The sequence below is a fragment of the Lissotriton vulgaris genome, chromosome 2_1 (genome assembly GCF_964263255.1).
Source record: "Lissotriton vulgaris chromosome 2_1, aLisVul1.2, whole genome shotgun sequence".
Lineage (NCBI taxonomy): Eukaryota > Metazoa > Chordata > Amphibia > Caudata > Salamandridae > Lissotriton > Lissotriton vulgaris.
Genome location: NC_141687.1, coordinates 1,443,821,548 through 1,443,841,465, shown reverse-complemented (window position 1 = coordinate 1,443,841,465; position 19,918 = coordinate 1,443,821,548). Strand labels below are relative to the sequence as shown.

The 19,918-nt window shown below is 45.6% G+C and overlaps 1 protein-coding gene across 2 annotated transcripts in view; it reads left to right on the top strand.

Moving 5' to 3' along the window:
- Window positions 1-19,918, top strand: part of LOC147732728 (NXPE family member 4-like) — a 473,957-nt gene that overhangs the window by 213,539 nt on the left and 240,500 nt on the right. The window contains exon 1 of one of the 2 annotated variants that reach the window (XM_086957279.1): window positions 17,746-18,495. The exons of the other annotated variant lie outside the window; for it this stretch is intronic. Coding sequence (XP_086813405.1) covers window positions 18,419-18,495 — 77 coding nt within the window. The 5' untranslated portion in view covers window positions 17,746-18,418. Of the gene's footprint in view, window positions 1-17,745; window positions 18,496-19,918 lie in introns of those variants that run through there. 2 annotated transcript variants of the gene reach the window in all.

Below are 19,918 nucleotides of genomic sequence, written 5' to 3'. Positions count from 1 at the left end.
ATATGTCAGATGGTAAAATATTAGAAAAATCCAATAAGGAACCTAAGCACATATCAAAATAATCTTTAGATATGATCATCCAAGGAGATCCTGAGTCAGCCATGAGTTCAAGTTTAACACCAAGAACATCCACCTCACATAGGGATTTTTGTGTGCAATGGCATTCAGAAGAATAATTAACATTGGAAATCCCTTCGGTAAGGGAGACGACAAACCCTTTTTTATCCTCATTGCACACACCCCCACCCCCACAAGCACACTTGCATACTTTGGAAATCTCCTCTGTTACAGAAGCTATTTTCTCTCGAGAATTTTGAACACATTTTCTGACATCCCTACATACTGTGGAAAAATGCCCCAACCTCCCACACTTCCTGCATTTTTTATTAATTGCAGGACATCCAGCATATGAAGCCAAATGTGACCTACTACCACATTTAAAACACATGAAGGATTTATAACATTTCCTAACATGCCCAAAATTGTTGAACCTAGAAGAACTGGGACCAGCTTGTAAATTATCATTGAATTGTATATCTGTACGTTTAACAACACAGACTTCATCTCTAGATTCAGGTTTATGCTCATTGTGTTTCCTAACCGTAAGCATCCATTTCTCTGATTGCTCTAAAGATTTAGCAATGGCAATGGCTTCAGACAATTTGGGATCTCCAAGCTCCCAAAGACGTTCTTGCGTTTTCTTATTTTTAACAAGCACAATAATTTGGTCCCTCAACATTTCGGCACACATATTCCCGAAATAACAATGTATTGATAAAGATCTTAAAGCAGTAATAAATTCATCGAATGATTATGTGTCATGTTGTGCCCGTGTATAAAACTTATACAGGTTAAGGGCAATGTTAGTCACAGGTTTAAATCTCTTTTCTAACCTAAGTAACGCTTCTCTATAAACATTACTTCCTTCACCTTCACCCCCGGAAGGTGGAATTTGTGGTAAAAACCTAAATACCATCTGTCCCTCTGACCCTAGGCAGTGTAACAGAATGCTTTTATTCCTCTCTGCACCCATGCCTTCACCGTCAATTGCCTTTATGTAGTTGATGAATTCTTCCTCCCATCGTGTCCATGGGATGGGTGGGTCCTCTTTATTTTGCAAGAATTTTTCAGGTGGATCGAACTGCATACTGAAATATTATAAGCTTTCCTCCAACTAAATAGAGTTTACAGAAAAGGGAGAACAGAAGACTGTTTGCACAACAAAACAAATTAAGTTATGTAGGATGCTTAAAAAGTTATTGTGGTTCCTTGAAAAACAAAATAAGTAATAAAGATGAAAAAAAAACAAAAAAAATGTGCAAGCTTGAAGTATATATAATGTATGGTATCGCAGGGCAATTAACAAAATACAAGAATGTTGTCTCTTACAAAATGAAAGTGTCACTTACTTCCAGCACAACCAATACAAATATCTTGTATCCAAAAACGAACTAATATGCTTATTAACAAAGCTCTGTAAACATCCTTTCTGATTAGTTTCCTTCGATCGGTGAAAGTGTTGCTGTGGTAACCACTACAGTAACAAAATGGCCGCAAAGTCGTGCGTAGTGCGTGATGATGGAGCTACTTACGCGTTATCCGGGTCTTGCAGCTCGCATTCCTTCAGATCCGCATTTCAAGGTATGCTCCTTCTGCATACTGAGGTCTCACTCCTGAACGTTCCAGTGCTCGCTCCTCGCTTCGTTCCGGGCTCGCTCCACGTCTCGTTCCTGATACCGGTGATGTCTGCGCGCGTTACTATTTAAAAGTAAATCCTTCTGCTGATTTCAGAAAAACTTTAAAAATCTGCCATTTCAAATTGGTACAAGTCCTTCACACCGGACTTTTTCCAAACAAAATATCGTACCTTGATGAAAGAGATGACTAGGTTCAATCCTGTCTTCCTCCTATAAGAATAGTATCTTCATGAACACTCCACCCCTGTGCCGCTTCAACGTTGGTAGGGTGTTTACAAATGTTGTTTTTCCCTCGTCGCCAATTTTTGTTATATATTAGACAGGAACAAGCAGATTCTTGAAAAGTTCATTTAATATTAGCGGCACAGCAACAAACAGCAGCTACTTGGCAGGCAGGAACAGTGCAACTGACCTGGTGCCTATCAGCCACTTGAGTTCTATACGGAACTCAAACCTCAATGAAAAATGCAGTACACTTAAAGTGACAGGGAAAAATAAATGGAAATAAATGCAGGATGTGACATTATTGTAAGGGAGCTACCCGCTAAGCTGTGAGGTTTGTGCTTTTAAAAGACAGTTATAAGTAAAATGTGCTTCCTGATGACACACATTTATTCTTTTAAAGTGGTATTGTAAAAGAGCATCCAGCTAAACTGTGAAGTGTGTGCTTTTAAAAGACAGTTGTAAAACAGACTGCACTATGTACAGTCTGAAAAAAATCTTTATTTTAGAAACACTTTTTTTATACCTTTTTGTTTCTTTTGTAGAAGCTGATAATACTGTGTGTAATGCAAGTTTAAAATGACTTACATATTCACAGTGCGTTCTCTCCCAGACTGGGACCTTGTATCACTAAACATACACAAGTCACTATTCTCCACTGCATCGACCAGTATCCAGTTCTGTGACTCTCTGGTGCAGTGCACTAACCAAGAGAGCTTTCATAGCGTATGATAGTGCTTTCTCACTAAATACCATCACTTGTATTTAATTTTCATTTAAGCAGTGAATTATTTTATATGTAGTTACCGGAAGGTGAAAAACCGAAAAAAAGTTACACAATATTTTGTTTCTTCGCCACACCTTTGACCATGCCCTCACACTTCCCATCCCCTTGCATTCAGCATCACAGTTCCCATACTTTTTAGGTTTCGCATGCACAGTGCTTGCGCTATGCTTGTGAAATCTCTTGTATTAAATATATCTTAAAAGGGGGCTCTTATCAGTTCTCATAGCCAAATTACTGTGTTCTTCCCTTTTTGTTTGGAACTTTTTTTTGTTAGCTTCCCCTTGCTGCACATATTTACAATACTTCTATGAAAGGGGTTCACACTGTTTACGCCCCAATCACTGTCAAGATAACATCTCTTCCCATGGAAAAGGCAGACAGCTTCTAATAGTATGCGGGAATACTTGCTTTTTATTACATAGTAGAGTAAAGCAGATGCTTTAGCCTTAGAACGTTTGTGGCATTTCCTATTCATGCCTCAGTACCTTCTTTGCAGTTTGTAGGCATTATTGTATTGAGTTTTTCAACTTAATCTATTAGGTCATTATGATCAAATTCTAAATTTGGTTGTTAAACATAAAGTTATTATACAAGAGTGATGCTATGTTTTACTTCTAAACAGGCAGCCACAAGTGCAGTTACCTTGCAGAGAACAGGTTCATGATTTGAATGGTGCAGCAGGTGCAGCTGCACCAGCCCCAAAAGTTGTCAGAACTCCTCTAAACACATAAGATTGCTATATTTGACTATTAAACAGGCAGTCACAATTGTAGTTAGCTTGCAGATACAATGAACTTAATTTGAATGGTGCAGCAGGTGCCATGGCACCAGGACCAAAATCTCTAGGGACCCCACTATACCCAGATTATTGCTAAAATTTTAAATTTAGCAAGCAGTCACAAGTGCAGTTACCGTGGAGACAACAGGGTCATGATGGCAATGGTACAGCAGATGCAGGAAAACCAGGAGCAAAAGCTCCAGGCACCCGACTAAACACCTAAAATTGCTTTATTTTACTACTAAACAGACAGTCAAGAGTGCGGTTACTTTGCAGACATGTCATGATTTGAATGGTGCAGCAGGTGCGGGGGCACTGGGCCTACAAGTTGTCAGAACTCCTCTAAACACATAACATTGCTACATTTTACTTCTTTACAGGCAGTCACACTTGCAGTTGCCTTGCAGTTGAAAGGGGCTTTTAAATGGTGCAACACTTCAGTTGCACCAGGGCCAAAACTTGTTATAACTCCACTAAACACCAAATATTGCTCTAATTTTCTACTAAACAGGCAGTCACAAGTGCAGTTATCTCGCAGGCAACATGGTCATGTTTTCAATAGTGCAGAAGGTGCAGTGGCACCGGGACTAAAAGCTCCAGGCACCCCACTAAACACTGATTATTGCTACATTTTACAACTAAACAGGCAGTTATCTTGGAGATGTTAGGGCATTGCTTTAAATGGTGCAGCAGGTTCAGTGGCAGCTGGGCCAAAAGTTGTCAGAGCTCCACTAAACACCAAGGACCTCATTACGATGTCGGTCGGAGTTGCCTCTGAATGACAACGTCACGATCTCGGGACCGACCAGCCGTCCAGAAACCGCAATGACACTGCGACTGCACATGGTGTAGTCGCATACTCTCATTTCTTTGTGGGAGCTTGTGCTACGGTCGTAAACCGTCCATAGTGCAAGCTCCCATAAACAATTGGGAGGGACCATTAATCCCTGCACCACGTGGCATGCACCTCAAGATGCCTGCCATGGGGTGCAGGGATTAGCAGGGGGGTACTATAGGTGCCCCATCGGCCCCCAACTGGAGGCCTGCTGGGAGAAGGGTGCCTTGCTAGGGGCCCCCAAAGTCGCTTTCCGACATGCTTTCCATGGTGGAAAGCCCAGGGGAAGTGGCATTGTAATCCCGATGGCGGAAAAGCTGTCCTATAGGGATTACATGCCGGTTCCGACTGGCCGACGGTCTCCTTTAGCCTGTCGGAATTCAGCCGGATGGCTGGCCGGTTTCAGTTTCAATCACTTACCATGTAATTAGGCAGTCAAAAGTGAAACCTTAGATGTTGCTCACAAAGCCTCCAACCACAGGTTGGAGGCTTACAGACTAACATCGAAATAGGCCCCCAAATATTGCTGTATTTTTTACTACTAAACAAGCAGTCACAAGTGCAGTGACTTTATAGACAAAAGGGTCATGATTTGAATGGTGCAGCGGATGCAGTAGCACCAGGCCCAAAAGTTATCAGAACTCCTCTAAAATCATAATATTGCTATATTTGACTACTAAAAAGGCAGTCACAATTGCAGTTACCTTACAGTTAAAAGGGATTTGATTTGAATGGTGCAGCAAGTGCAGTGGCACTGGGGCCAAAAACCTGAAGGCCCCCACCAAAAACGGATTATTTCTAAATTTTACTACTAAACCTGTAGTCACAAGTGCAGTTCTTTTAAAGGCAATATGGTCATGATTTGAATGGTGCAGCAGTAGCAGTGGCACCAGGGCCAAATGTTATCAATTCAATTCAATGTATTTAAGTTTTGGAACTCCAATGAGGTACACTTAAAATTACTCACCAATTAATACATAAAGTGCAATAAAACCATGTGGTAATGCAGCGGAAACAAGATAGTAAAAATGTTCAAGGTACAACAGTTTTAAGGGACAAAAGTTTCGGATTTAGCAGCCATCAATGAGAAAACCGGGCATATCCAGAATTGTGCAAATAGCAAATAGAAAGCAACCGAGACAACGTAAAGCACTTTCGAGGAGCAAAGTTTAGAATTAGCAGCAAACAATGAGAGAACAGAGCATTTCCTGAACTGTGCAAATAACAAGTAAAAGCAGCATATTCATGTGCATGTTTAGAATTTGGGAAAAAAAATTAAATAAGCACAGCCTATAAAATGAGGACCAAATAGTGCAAAATACATTTCAAGATACAACAGTTTCAAGGGATAAAAAGTTTGGGATTTAGCAGCCAGCGATGAGGAAATAGGGCATTTCCAGAATTGTGCAAATAGCAATTAGAAAGCAACCGAGACACCGTAAAGCACTTTCGAAGAGCAAAGTTTAGAATTAGCAGCAAACAATGAGAGAACAGAGCATTTCCTGAACTGCGCAAATAACATGTAAAAGCAGCCTAATCATGTGCAAGTTTACAATTTGGGATAAAAAAATTCAATAAGCACAGCCTATAAAATAAGGACCAAATAGTGCAAGATACATTCGTAATCAAGAGAGGATAATATGACTAAAAAGATCAGCTGTTCAAAAATTCAATCTCACTTGGAAAATATTCAGTTAAAATATGTACATAAATTCCTTAAAGAAGTTAAACAATTTTGCACATACAGCTTCATTTTTGGGATTAAAAAGAAAGTTGCAAGCTGAGGCTATGTTCTTAACACCACTTTGTAAAAACATCAGCCTAAGCCAAAGACGACGGTGAAAGGCCTGTGCCGGACAAACAAACAAAACATGATCGAGGTTCTGGATACTCAGCTCACAGAAATTGCAATTTTTTCCATTTTTTGTATTCTGGGACCAATATGCTGTTAAATCATTTAGAGGTAGGAGATTAAATCTAAATAGGGCAAACAAGCATCGTATTCCATGGTCTAGGTTCCAGGTTAAATATTCCTGGGGCAGTTTCGGGGAAGTAGACCTTGCTATTATTTTTAATCTCTCCTTAGTATTACATAGCACAATATCTCCATTAAAGCTGATCCTCCCACTTGATTTTTTTAAGAAGGATTTAAATTCTGTTAGCGGGAGGGAAATCATAGATACGTCCTCAACACAAAAAATGTTTAAAGCCAAAGAGAAATCTCGACCTAAAGAGTATTTCCCCCCTATACCACCAAAAATTTCCTTACACATGAAACCTCTTAGGGAATAAAATTCACTGTTTTTTAACTGGTATCCCCAGCGTAAAACTCTGGAAATACCTTGAATATAAGTGCTTATTAGTCCAAATTCCAATCTAATAGCAGCTGAAGGAACTAGCGTATTAAAATTACACAGTTTACGTAATATCTAGCCTTCTATCTTCTCTAAAAAACTCCACTCCTTTACAGGGATTGATGCAATAGCATATAATAAAGTTGATGGAATTTCTGCTTTCAGCACCATCAGTAGATGTCAAAAATGCCTTCTTCTCATTGTGCTATAAAACATGCGCAGACCATTAGCGTGAGACATAACTGTACTGGTGCTGTGATCGATATTTATTTATTTTATTTATTTAGCAATTTGTATAGCGCCTGGTGACCCGAGGGCATCCCCGCGCTGTTAAAATTGAGTCCTGCTGAGGGGAAAGAGAGGTGGGGGGATTATTTAGGGAACAGAAGAGTTTTAAGTTTTTTCCTGAATGTCAGGTGGTTGGGTTCCAGTCTGAGGGAGCGTGGGAGAGAATTCCAACCGGTGGACGCTTTGACAGAGAAGCGTCGGCCTCCAGTGCGTGTTCTTTTGAATTTAGGGATGTTGGCCAGGTGCTCGTTCTCCGACCGCAGGGCCCTTGGTGCAATGTAGGGGGTGACCAGACCCCTGAGGATCGCAGGTCCTGATCCGTTGATTAGTTTATGGGCCGTGCACATGGCCTTAAACTCCACCCTTTGGCGGACTGGCAGCCAGTGCAGCGCCTTGATGGCGGGTTTGGCGGATACTCTGGGAGGTATGCTCATGATTAGGCGGGCTGCCGCGTTCTGGGTTCTTTGCAGTCTCGCTAAGGTGGCTTCCGGCGCACCTAGGTAGACCAAGTTGCTGTAGTCCAACCGTGACAATATGAGGCCCTGTACTATTAGTTTCCTGGACACGGGCGGTAGGAGGGGGAGAATTTTGCGAACAGTTCGCAGAAGCCCAAGGCAGGTTCCGGCGGTTTTAGCCGCTTGGGTCTTCATTGAGAGGGCGGGTTCTAGCCAGACTCCGAGGGTTTTGATTTCGTGTTTCGGGGTGGGGATTTCCCCGAACACGTCTGGCCAGATTGCCGGGGGGATGGTCGCCCATTGTTTGCCCATGAGCATCACCTCGGTTTTGGAACCGTTGAGTTTTAATGACGATTCACACATCCACCCGTGAATTTCGGTGAGACAGTTTGGTAATTTGTCTGGATGGTCGTCGAGTTGGGAGAGGGAGACGACCAATTGTGTGTCGTCAGCGTAGCTCACGATTTTTATCCCGTATGGCGTTACCACATCTTCCAAGGGATATGGGATTTATTCTTCGTATTGCTCGCAATTATTTTCCCCAAATATACATATGAATCAACCACCTCTAACTTTTCAAGACCACTGTGCCAATTGAATTTACAAAATGCTCTGCTTTTGTCATTTTTCAAGATTAAAATTTTACTTTTGGAAATATTGATCTTTAAAAAATGAGCCACTGTATAATTCTGCAATGATGACAACTTTTTGTTTAGCCCTATAGGAGTAAGATCCATCACAACTATATCGTCTGCATAAAGGAGACATGCAAAAGGCCAGCTACCTATCTTTGGAGCATCGCCCTCTCGCTGAGAGAGAAAGTTGGGTAGATCTGCTAAATATAATGAAAATAATAGGGGAGCTAATAAACAACCTTGTTTCAAGCCGTTTTCTGTTGGAATTACAGATGTTAATCCTTGGTTTCCTCCCATTAAAACCCGACACCAGGTTTGAGTATGTAAAGCAATGATTAAGGCCAACAGGGGAGCAGGCAATCCCATATTTTGTAGTTTCCTCCAAAGGAGCGACCGATCTACCTTTTCTCCGTTGTCCATCAGGGCTCGGATGTCATCGGTGGCAGCGATGAGGGCGGTCTCGGTGCTGTGGTTGGCTCGGAAGCCAGACTGTGAGCGGTCGAGGGATCCATTCATCTCGAGGAAGGCGGCCAGCTGTTTGTTGACGGTCTTCTCGATGACTTTGGCTGGAAACGGGAGGAGCGAGATGGGGTGGTAATTCTTGAGTTTGGTGGGGTCCGCTGTAGGTTTCTTGAGTAGGGCGCTGAGTTCGGCGTGCTTCCAGCTCTCCGGGAAGGTGGCGGTGTCGAAGGAGGTGTTGATGATGTCCCGCAGGTGGGGTGCGATGACAGCGTCGGCCTTGTTGAAGACGTGGTGAGGGCAGGGGTCGGTTGGAGATCCGGAGTGGATGGAGTTCATCATGCGGACGGTGTCTTCGGTGCTGATCAGAGTCCAGGCGCGGAGGGTGGTGGTGGGGGGCGGTGGTTCGGTCGTGGCGTGCGTCGGTTGAGTGCTGAAGCTGTTGTGTATGTCCGCGATCTTGTTGTGGAAGTAGGAGGCGAGGGAGTTGCAGAGGTCTTGCGACGGGGTGATGTCGTTGTTTCCGGCGTTGGGGTTGGAGAGCTCTTTCACGATGTTGAAGAGTTCCTTGCAGTTGTGTGCGTTGTTGTCCAGCCGGTCCTTGAATGCAGTTTTCTTGGTGGTGCTTCCGGGTGGCAAGCTTGAGGGTGGTCATGTTGTCCGGTGTTGGTTCCCTTCTCCAGGCTTTCTCGAGGGCTCAGCAGTTCTTCTTGGAGCTCTTGAGTTAGTCGGTGAACCATGGGGCCTTCTTGCTGCCGGGTCTGCTGGGCGGAGTCCTCAGTGGGGCGAGTTCGTCCGCGCAGTTGCTGATCCACTTCGTGAGGTTGTCGGCGGCCTGGCTGGGGTTCGCTGAGCTGGCGGGAGGGTGCTGGCTCAGGGAAGCGGCGAGCTGGTCGGCTGTGATCTTGTTCCAGCTTCTTCGAGCAACCTGTTGCTGGTGGTGGTGGATCGTCGTTCTTTTGAAGGTGAAGTGGACGCAGCTGTGGTCCGTCCAGTGGAGTCCGGTGGCGTGGCTGAAGGCGATGTCTTTGCTGGATGAGAAGACGGCGTCGAGTGTGTGTCCGGCGAGGTGGGTGGGGGTGGACACCAGCTGCTTGAGACCGAGGTTGGCGAGGTTGTCGAGCAGGGTGGTGGTGTTGCGGTCGTTGTTGTTCTCCAGGTGGAAGTTGATGTCCCCCAGGAGGATGTAGTCAGCGGAGGGGAGGGCATGCAGGCTGATGAAGTCGGCGATGTCCTCGCTGAATTGTGTGCGTGGTCCCGGGGGTCGGTAGATCAGGGTGCCTCTGAGGGTGGTTTTGGGGTCCGTGTGGATCTGGAAGTGCAGGTGTTCGGCGGTTGTCAGGGTGTCGTCGGTGTTGGTCTTGATGCGGATGGTGTCCCTGTAGATGATGGCGATGCCTCCTCCAGTCTGGTTGTCGCGGTCTCTTCGGGTGATCTTGTAGCCCTCTGGGATGGCGATGGCGATGTCGGGCGCTGAGGAGTCGTTCATCCAGGTTTCCGTGGAGAAGGCGACGTCAGGAGCTGTGGTGTCGAGGAGGTTCCAGAGTTCGATGGCGTGTCTGTGGACGGAGCGGGTGTTGAGGAGGATGCACTTCAGGGGGTTGCTGCTGGTGTTCGGCTTGGCGGGTGCTGGTGCGGGGCAGGTCCGGATGCAGGTGAACTTGCAGGCGTGGCAGCTGAAGGGTCCGTGGGTTCTGTTGCTGTCGCTTGAGTGTTCCAGTGAATTCTTCAATTATTTACATTTAGCCCTACATTACTGCCTTGAAAATTCCATGGATCTACCCTAGCACAAGTATAATTAAATTTAAAGCCAAATGTTGTCATAAGTCCTCTAAACACCAAATATTGCTATATTTTACTACTAAACAGACAGTCACAAATTCAGGCACTAGGGTAATGATTTAAATGGTGCAGCAGGGGCAGTGGCACTGGGCCCAAAAGTTGTCAGAACGTTTCTAAACATGTAATATTGCTATTGCCTCAATTAATTTTATTATTTCCCTCTTTCAATTTTCAAACCGTTGCGATTAGTTACCCGTACTATACCACTAGTAACAGCAAAAAATATTGCCTTTTTGTACACAAATAAGACATAACACTTGAACAGACTTTCTTTAACTTATAGTTTACAACTATTCAGCAAGCTACAATTTACAACAAAAAACAGCTTACAATTAATCTCATAGGCTTAACCTAATGCATTTACCAATGCTTGTTTCTAATGCACTTCGATCACTCGTGCAGCTACACTGGGGCCCAGAGGTCTCTGAATATGACCCTGAATATTGCTGTCTTTCACAGTTCAAACAGCGGCCAGGGTACCCATTCCTTAGTTGCACTAAGTACAATGCCACACAAGCGACCAGATGTACGACTATTGTGATTTGCGACTCGCAAATTGCGACAAATTGCGAGTTGCAAATCACAACGTACAAAAGTGTCTCAGACACTGTTTGCGATTCCCATAGGGGTCGCAAATTGCATGCCTCCTGCATTTTAATGAAGCAGTCGCAATTTGCGACCCCATTATGGAGGGCTGGCCCCCCCCAGGGATGGTGCCCTGCTGGGCTCCACTGACCACCATGTCTGGGACTGCTTTTAAATAAAGCAGTTTTTTTCCAAATGCAGCCCGTTTTCCTTAAAGGAAAACGGAATGCATTTAAAAAAAAAAAAAGCTTTGAAGTTTAATTTTTTAATGGCAGGCACTGGTCCCTGGAACCACTGCCTACCCCTACAAAAACGTTGCATGCATTCCCAAAGGAGAAGGGTCCTCCATTTGCGAGTGTCTTAACACCCTCTTGAAGAGGGTGGTAAACTGAGACAGCCAGATTCATCAATGTCAAATTCTACGATTTCTAAATTACGAGAAAATGCGAATCGCAATTTAGAAATCGCAGAACGGCATTCATGAACATTTGTGATAAAAAAATGTGATTCGCAACCGGCCGCAATCGCCGATTGCGAGTCCCCAGAATTTGGTAAAAAAAAAAAACTCGCAGAATCCGCAGATAGCCATGTTGAAATTGCGATTTCGCAATTACCGAAATCGCAAATAGCGATCTCGTTAACTGCGAGATCGCAAAAACGGGAAGTCGCATCCTGAGCACAGTGATGACATCACAACCAGGAAGTAGGCAGGTTCCACCCTCATTCAGCAGTGAGAGGCTGAAGTACAGGCAGCAGTTGCAGAGCTCCCCTCCAGTGTTCCTACAGGAGTACAGCAGTAGACACCACAGTGGCAAGCATGTCACAGGATGCAGCAGGAGGTTCCACCAGTGGGAGAAAGCGCACAATCAAGTTTTCTGAGCAGGAGCTCGAACACCTCATAGAAGGAGTCTCAAAGGACCACAACCGCCTATTTGGCAAAGACCCCCGAAGGGTTCCGGAGGCCGACAAAAGGCGCATATGGCTGCGCATCCGCGCCAAAGTTAACTCCGTGGGGGTGACCCAGCGCTCGGTGGACGAGCTGAAAAAGCGCTAGAATGACTTAAGAGGGCGGGCAAAGGAAAAGATTGCTGAGAGGCTGGGGTAGCAAGTGGCGACAGGTGGAGGGGAGCCCACTGTCCCACCGAACACACCACTGGAGGACCGAGTGGAGGAGACCATCAATCCACAGGCCTGCGTGGGTGTGACCCAGCTTGACTCCTCCCGACCTACCCAAGACACACCAGGTAAGTGCCATGCGACTGCGACCCCCTGTCCCCTAACAATGTCCATGACTCCAGTGCATCCCATATCAAACCCCAATCATGCAGCCAAAGCAGACCACTATAGCGCTATTGCATTGTGGGACATGTAGTCTGCCCACAATTACCATCCTGTACCATTAAGCCTGACATGTCCAGTGAGAGTCAATCCTGCAGCGAGTCAGGGAATGGTAGTCTGCATGCATGTAGCAAGCCTAACTGTGTACGGAACATGACACTAATCAACGTCCACTTTACATCACAGGTGGCGCAGATGTCCCCAGCACAGACAGCGAGGCCCTGGTGATTGAGGAGAACACGGAGGACACGGAGGGGGACACACATCATACCCCACAGCCCAGACTATCAGGGCAAGAAGCCACAACAGCGGTCATCCCACCACCCGCCCCTGTGGCCCGTGCCACCCCTGTGACAACAGGCGCTGCCGTACCACCACGCAGCACACAGCCACCAGTGGGGCCTGCAACACCAGCAGCAGGTCGCCAACCAACCCGCCGCCCTGCGGCTGTGAGGAGCCAGACAAGCGGACTGGTCAGGGAGCCGTGCACCAACACATTCCGCGCTGGCAGGGGCAGAATGGTGCGTGCAGGTGGGCTCTTCGTTGAGCGCAGGATGCTACGTGTGCACCAGACCCAGACCCGACATCTAGCCGCTATCCACCTCCAACTGGACAAGACCGCACGTAATGTGGCACATATGTCTGACCGTATGGACAGAATGACAGCAGCTCTGGAGGCCAACATACAGGCAATGTCCACCCAGCGGGATCTCAATCGCCGCAGACACCGCCAACTGTTGACCCGCCTGTCGGCTTACACGCGGTCTAACCATATTATTGGGAACGCCACCTCCCAGCTCTTGCGACGCTCCCTGGCCATGCAGGTCCAAATGGTCCAGTGCTGCCAGGACGTTGCAAGAGCCCTGGAGAACATATCAACAGCCATGCAGGGCATGCAGGCCATGGCCATGGCCAAGCGGTGGAGGCAGACGACACCAGTGAGGCAACATCAAGCCATAGCAGCTAGTCCCTAACACCGGTCGTAGCACCCCGCCGCAGCAGCAGGCCCTCTGCTGCCTCACGGCAGACTCTGGAGGAGGACGTAGAGAGAAGGTCAGAGGCAACCACCCAGAGGCGCCACTGTACTGTAGTACATTACCATGAGGGTACATGCTGACACAACAAGCATGCCCTACAGACCAATAGAGACATATGACGCAATATGTCATTCATTTCCCAGTTTTCAGAATGCCCAGTTTATTGCGCAGTAACAATCACTAAAATTCTGAATCACTGTATCTGACTCATGTCATTATTTATGTTGTCATGCATGAGTTGAGTAACGGGTGTGGGGAGTGGGTGCACTAGAAATAGTTCATGCAGATTTTGTTGCGGCGCCTGTGTCCTTCTGCAGGATTCTCGCCGTGTGCGTGACGCACATGTGCAGGTGGTCCATTGTCCCCTTCTGACTCACTGCCAGAGATGTCTACAGGTATCCTGCACTTGGTAGCAATGTTGTGTAGGATAGCACACACGGCCACGATGCGGCAGCAGACCTCAGGCTCTTATTTGATGGCCCCACCAGTCTTGTGCAGTATGCGGAATCTGCTCTTCAAATGGCCAAATGTCCTCTCAATGCAATTTCTTGTGCGTATGTGTGCTGCATTGTAACGCCGTTGCTGTGGTGTTGCTGGGTTGAGGTATGGGGTGAGGAGGTACTCACGGAGAGCGTAGCCGCTGTCACCTGCATGATAGGAGCAGAGGATGAGTGCCTGTGCCGCGCAGCATCATTATCACATTGTACTGTTTTGTGGCATGTGTACTTACCCAGTAGGTGTCCTTCACCAAAGTCTCCCCTGGCCAGTCGTGTGTGAATGCCACTGTTCCGGAATATGAAGGAGTCATGTGTGCTCCCCGGGTACTGTGCCACTATGTCCATGATGATTGTCTTTGCATTGCATACCATCTGGATATTGAGGGAGTGGTAGGACTTGCGGTTACGATACATGTATTCCGTTTGTGCTGGTGGGCAGATGTGGATGTGGGTAGAGTCAATGCATCCTATGATGTGGGGGAATTGTGCTACATTGTAAAATTGCAGCTTGGTGTCATTCAAGTCCTGTTGGTTGGTCGGGGATGATATGGTAGTGGTGTAGGCGGGTCAGCATGGCCTCCAGGAAACTCCTTAGGCAGCGGGACATGGTGGGCTGGGATATTCCCCCTGCAACAGCGACTATACCCTGGAAGCTTCCGGAGGCCAGTAGGTGCAGGCTGCACAGTAACTGCACATGGGTAGAAACGGCATTGGTCCTCCTTGTTGGGTGCTGCAGGAGGGGGTCTAGGTCCCGGATCAGCTTAATAATCATTGCCCCATTTAGGCGGTACTTGTTGTAGATTTGCTCCCTGGTTTGGCCCAGTAGGGTGACCCGCTGACAGAATATCCGCTCCTGGATACGTCGTCTGTTCCATGCTGCTCGCTGTAGCCTTCGCCGCCTGACCACCATGTAGAGTCCTGGCATTGTGTGAGTCCTCAGGCTCCAGCTGCATGTCCTTAAGTGTGTTTGGTCAAGCCAGCACCTGTTGGTAGTTTGCAAGAGTTTTTTTCTGATGAGAATTTTTTTTTTACTGGTTACCACCTGGTTTGGGTTCTCCTTAATTTGCGTGTCGCAAAATGCGATTTTTGGCTTTTTCGCTATTTGCGATTTTTCATGAATTGCGATAGCGATTTATTTGCGATTTCGCAGTTTTATTCGCAAAATCCATGGTTTCTCGCTATTACAGATTTGCTAATGGACTTCTTCAGGGATTCTGCGAATTTATTTGCGATTTCGCAAAAAAATATTTGCGATTTCGCTATTTTTGGATTTCTACTTTCTTGTATTCCATTTCTTCAAATTGCGAACGCAATTGCTTTTTTGCAGCTATTGCGATCGCAATTTGGCTTCATGAATCTAGCTGAGAGTGTTTTGCGACCGCAATTGCAGTTGCAAAATATTCTTACGTAGGGTACAGACTCACTATTAGGAAGGGACGCCCTTGGATCATCCCTTCCTAATAGCGAGTTGCTAACCCTATTTTGCGAGTCGCTCATTAAATAGCGACTCACAAAATAGGGTTAGTACATGGGCCGTAGGTTTTTTGAATGCGCAAACGGGTCTAAAACCAATTTGCGCATGTAAAAAATCAGTTGTACATCTGGCCCTATCTCCGTAACTGGGTAGAAGAGCTCCTTGTCCAAAACAGTGACAGTTTAAAATACGAACAAGGCAATGTGAGGGAGTCAATTCAGTTTAGACTATGCCGTGGCGACAGTTACACAGAGGAAGTCACTGGAGGCATACACTGCTGGCCTTTAAATATTAGGCCCAAAGCAATGCAATGTACTATGTCGAAATGCTAATGAGTGCAGTGCACTCTGTCACACACAAGCCCTGTGAGAACCAAAGCAGCGAACGCTTTAACCGGTGTGATGCACTTCTCTGCTGCACACTCATAGACTGTACATACATGGTGAAAGGGCACTGTAGTTCATAGAGTTTGCGGTACAAACGCATGAATTTCTTTCTTTTTATTTTTTTTATAAATTTGATTCTAATGGTTATGAATTTGCATTGTGTGTTCAGCACCATTTTTAATCTTATGTAATTGTTACTATAATTAAAAGGAAATTTTATACACTGTCTATTTGAATCCACGTTGTTTGCTTTTCCCTGTATTATTGTGTTACATATTACAAATTGGTTGAAATTGCCTAGGATTGATTTTTTCAAACCGTTTTTCCCTGTCCTAAGAATTTAAATATATTTACTAATCAGGGGGTCCTTGTTTCTCTACATTTATCATACATGGTGAAAGGGCACTGTAGGTCATAGAGTTTGCGGTACAAACGCATGCATTTCTTAGTTTACAAACCGATGGCGCAGCTGATCTGGAAATTAGCCAACCGCGCGCCCTGTGGACAAAGTACTGGAGCTGGGTGCGTTTTTTCAGTTTAAAGTCTGCCCTTCCTTCCAGCTCGCCTACCTTTCAAATGTCATAGTATACAAGGGCGTTCTTGGAAAATTGGAAAACATGTGGAGAGGCAGGGGGACCAGAAAAGGGAGTCGTGAGTTGTGCAGACAGTATGACTATGGGTGCCACACGCCGGCAGAAACCGTGACTTTGGAGCCAGGTTGTGCAGAGGCTGCTGCATGACGTGTAATCAAACAACTCTGTGCAGCCGGGGATTGGCCCAGCTCGGCTGCGCTTAAGCCGTCCCAAAACATGCAGCGCCCCATTAAACGCTTTCACCCTCTAGTGTGACAAAGGCGTGACGGATGCCCCGTCACTCACTCCTTGGCTCTTTAAATACACATATTAGTATTGTTTCTATTATTTTGGGTTAGAACTTTTTTATTTTTTGTTTTTATTTTGTAAATATTCATTAGCATATGGTGTAAAATTACCGTCTTTCCCTATTCAATAGCCATTGCTGCAGATATCTGAAGCTGCCCGTGTAAGGTGCGAGCAGTTCATCCAGTTATGTCGTTTATGCTGAGATACTTTGGGGTTAATGCACTTGCAGCTGGAATCCTAGTGCACCTGCGCGTCATATGATTCAATACCGATGGAGCCAGCATAGCCTTTCATCTTCTCCAGGTTGATAAGTAAAAACAAGCCCATATATTGTTCCTCCGGCTCGACCTAGTCCTAGTGGGTCTGCTTGTCCCTAGTATTTATTATAGCTGCGCGCTGAGACAACGCTTATCTGTTTGTGTTTTAGTACAGCACAGTGGGTGGCTTCTAAGTCTCTCCTAGGCGCACTTTGGAGGTGACCCAAGTGCATGTTAAAAGAAAGGCACTCAAACAGCTAGGGTGACATTTTGAGCACCTCCAGACCGCGCAAAGCTTAGCTGGCAGCTCGTGGTTCTTGTGGCACGCTTGTGGGCTGGCCCAGCTCAAGGCTGGTTACAGTGTTTCACCCAACCGAGGCTTCAGTCTCACGATGTGTTTAATAGTACCATAAGGTTACAACAAGGGCACTTGTTTAGAGCCCATACATTTCTGGAGCTTATCAGCAGTTTTAAGATCTTCTTAGAGTTTTTCATTGCTCAAATTGGTGTAATTTCGGCTATTTATACATGTCCGTCGTCGTCATTGCTTGCTTTTTGATCGCGAGAAAGTGTCACTCATAGTCCTTGAATGTCACTCATATTTACACTGACATTATGAAAATTACACACATAAACAATCTGAGCCCGTGGTAGCTATGCAGTTTGAGACTATGCAGAGGCGACATTTACACAGTAGGTCACTTGGAGGCGGAGTGACGTTTAGAACTATATGCAACAGCTCAGCCATCCTTATCGTATTTCGACAGCAAATTCAAATTATCCAGGAAATATCTGGATTGGCAGTATCGACTGAACTTTAGCACTAGCTTATCAGGTGAACGCATCGCTGCAGGGCTCTGTAACAAAAATGGTGACGAGTTTCGACGTAAAACAGTTCAGCCAACGGCTGTTTATCACTACTGGTTCCGTTCGCTCCCGGGCAGTACAGATGAAAAAGCGCAGTGGGCGTGGGAGGGTATCGCTGCATTAATTTTACTTCCGTAACCTGGTAGTCTCAGTTTTACAAGGGCGTAGTGAGGGGCGTGGCAGTGACGTCGCCATTGTGATATGGTAGCACGAAGACAACATGGGACCCGTAGCCACTATATTTGAAGATGAGAAATGTGGTTCAGTGGGCTGTCAAAACTGTTGCACCGTGTCATCGATGCCACTTATGCCACTTCACCTTTTGTACTAATTGAAGCCACGCCCACCCCTCGAGCACTGCACGTTTTATTTATTTATATGCCGGCCTGTTCCACGCTCTACTGCTGAGGAAGAGAGTACGGACGGAACTTTCAGGGGCATTTTTTTTTATAGTACACCACTGGATGCGATGTTATATGTGGCGTCATTTCAGTTGGAATGAACTAAGAAGACTACAAACCCCAGAATGCACTGTGTCGCTGAACGAAATGCAACGACTGGCATTCGGCTACACTGTACACACACTTTTAATTTACCACATCAGCCACTCACACAGGTGACGAGTTGGAACCGCCAGCCCTTCCCAGCCAACCCATCTTTTGATTTAGGGCAGTACACCTTGCGCTGATCCCATTCCCCGAAATATACCTGAATTACCTGTTGTTGACACTTGCAGGCGGAACAATGGGTGTTACCGCCGGTTTCCTAGACAGGCGACAGCATCCGGCAGTGCAGGCGGCGGAGCAGAGCGGGGCTCAAAGGTACACATCTCTTATTTATTGACCTATAAACCCGTGGCGGGCATGTAGTAACAGGGGGGTGGGCTGGTAGAGGATACCCCTACCGTATTACAGGAGAAGGTAAAGGGATTTAATGAACTGGCCAGCGCACAGAAAGGGGAAACATGTCGAGCTGTGGTGTGTTGTATTTATTATTATTCGATTATGCTGAGACCGTGTACTTCTAAATATAATGTCCGGGTTTAAAATCGTTCAGATATTGTTCATGTCGAATTATTGAACCAGTAGTTGCTAAATGTATTTGACTGGGCATTGAAAGTGTCACCATATAGTTCGAGCATATCAACTTATTGCACTCCTACACGTCATTGCGTATTGGGTGTGTCACTTTTGAACCAGTAAATGTCAGGTCTCTGAGTATGCCGAATTTCTTCATTCCTGGGCGTCACGTGACTGACAGTTCGAGCGCGTCAAGTATTGTAAACCCAATTGCTACATAAGTATGTGTTATATCAAGACTTGAATTTATTTATATTTTATATAGTTTGATATTTATCACGCCCACTTCCCTATTATTTACTAAAGTCAGCTAGCAAAATAAAGAGCAAATAATTAAGCGGTGGAAGCTGAGGGAGGTAACAGCACAGTCCTTTACAAAAATATTCCAGGAAGCCATACATCCTGCTGGTAAACTAAAAGAATGTAGGAGTCAGAAAAACAGAATTAATAGCTTCGGTTAGATGGTCTACGCTTTCCTGAATGAATTCGCCTCTTTAAGAAAGATCACTTTTAATTCCTAACACAATAATTGTCCCTACTTCTGAGCTGAAAGAAGAGAAAAAGACAGTTAAACAAGCAATTGCAATGCAGTAGGTCTGGCATTTGCGAGAGTTAAGCAATTGGCATTGTAAATGACAATGCCTTTTATTTATCTGTTTTGATTCTTAACCCCTTCCATGTGTCGGACAGCGTCACAGTGGGCGTGTGTGGAGGACGGCAGTCCGCACCCCGCCCACTCAATAAATCACCAGCACCACGGCGGAATTCGCACTGCGGTCAAGGTGTTACCATAAATAAAAGGCATTGTCATTTACAATGCTAAAAGCTCAAATTCTTGTAAATGCCAGACTTATTTCATTTCAAAGAAGCAGACGCCATTGTCCCGGGATGCTTGGAAAGTGAAAGCGTGCATGGCGTGCTAAATGTTGCTGGAAAGCATGTCTTGCCTGCAGTAGGAGAAACTCATTAATGAAAATAGTCCTTACAGACTAAACAAGACATACCGTGTAACAACAGAAGTAAAAGGGCCAGTCCTCATGGGAGTTTACAAATGAAGACAAGTCGGTTGGTACTAAGGAGGGACAACAAGCCAATTAACGGATCAGAAGCCAGCATTTACAAAGGAAAATGAAGCAAGCCAATGAAAAATATGGGCAGCGAGTGG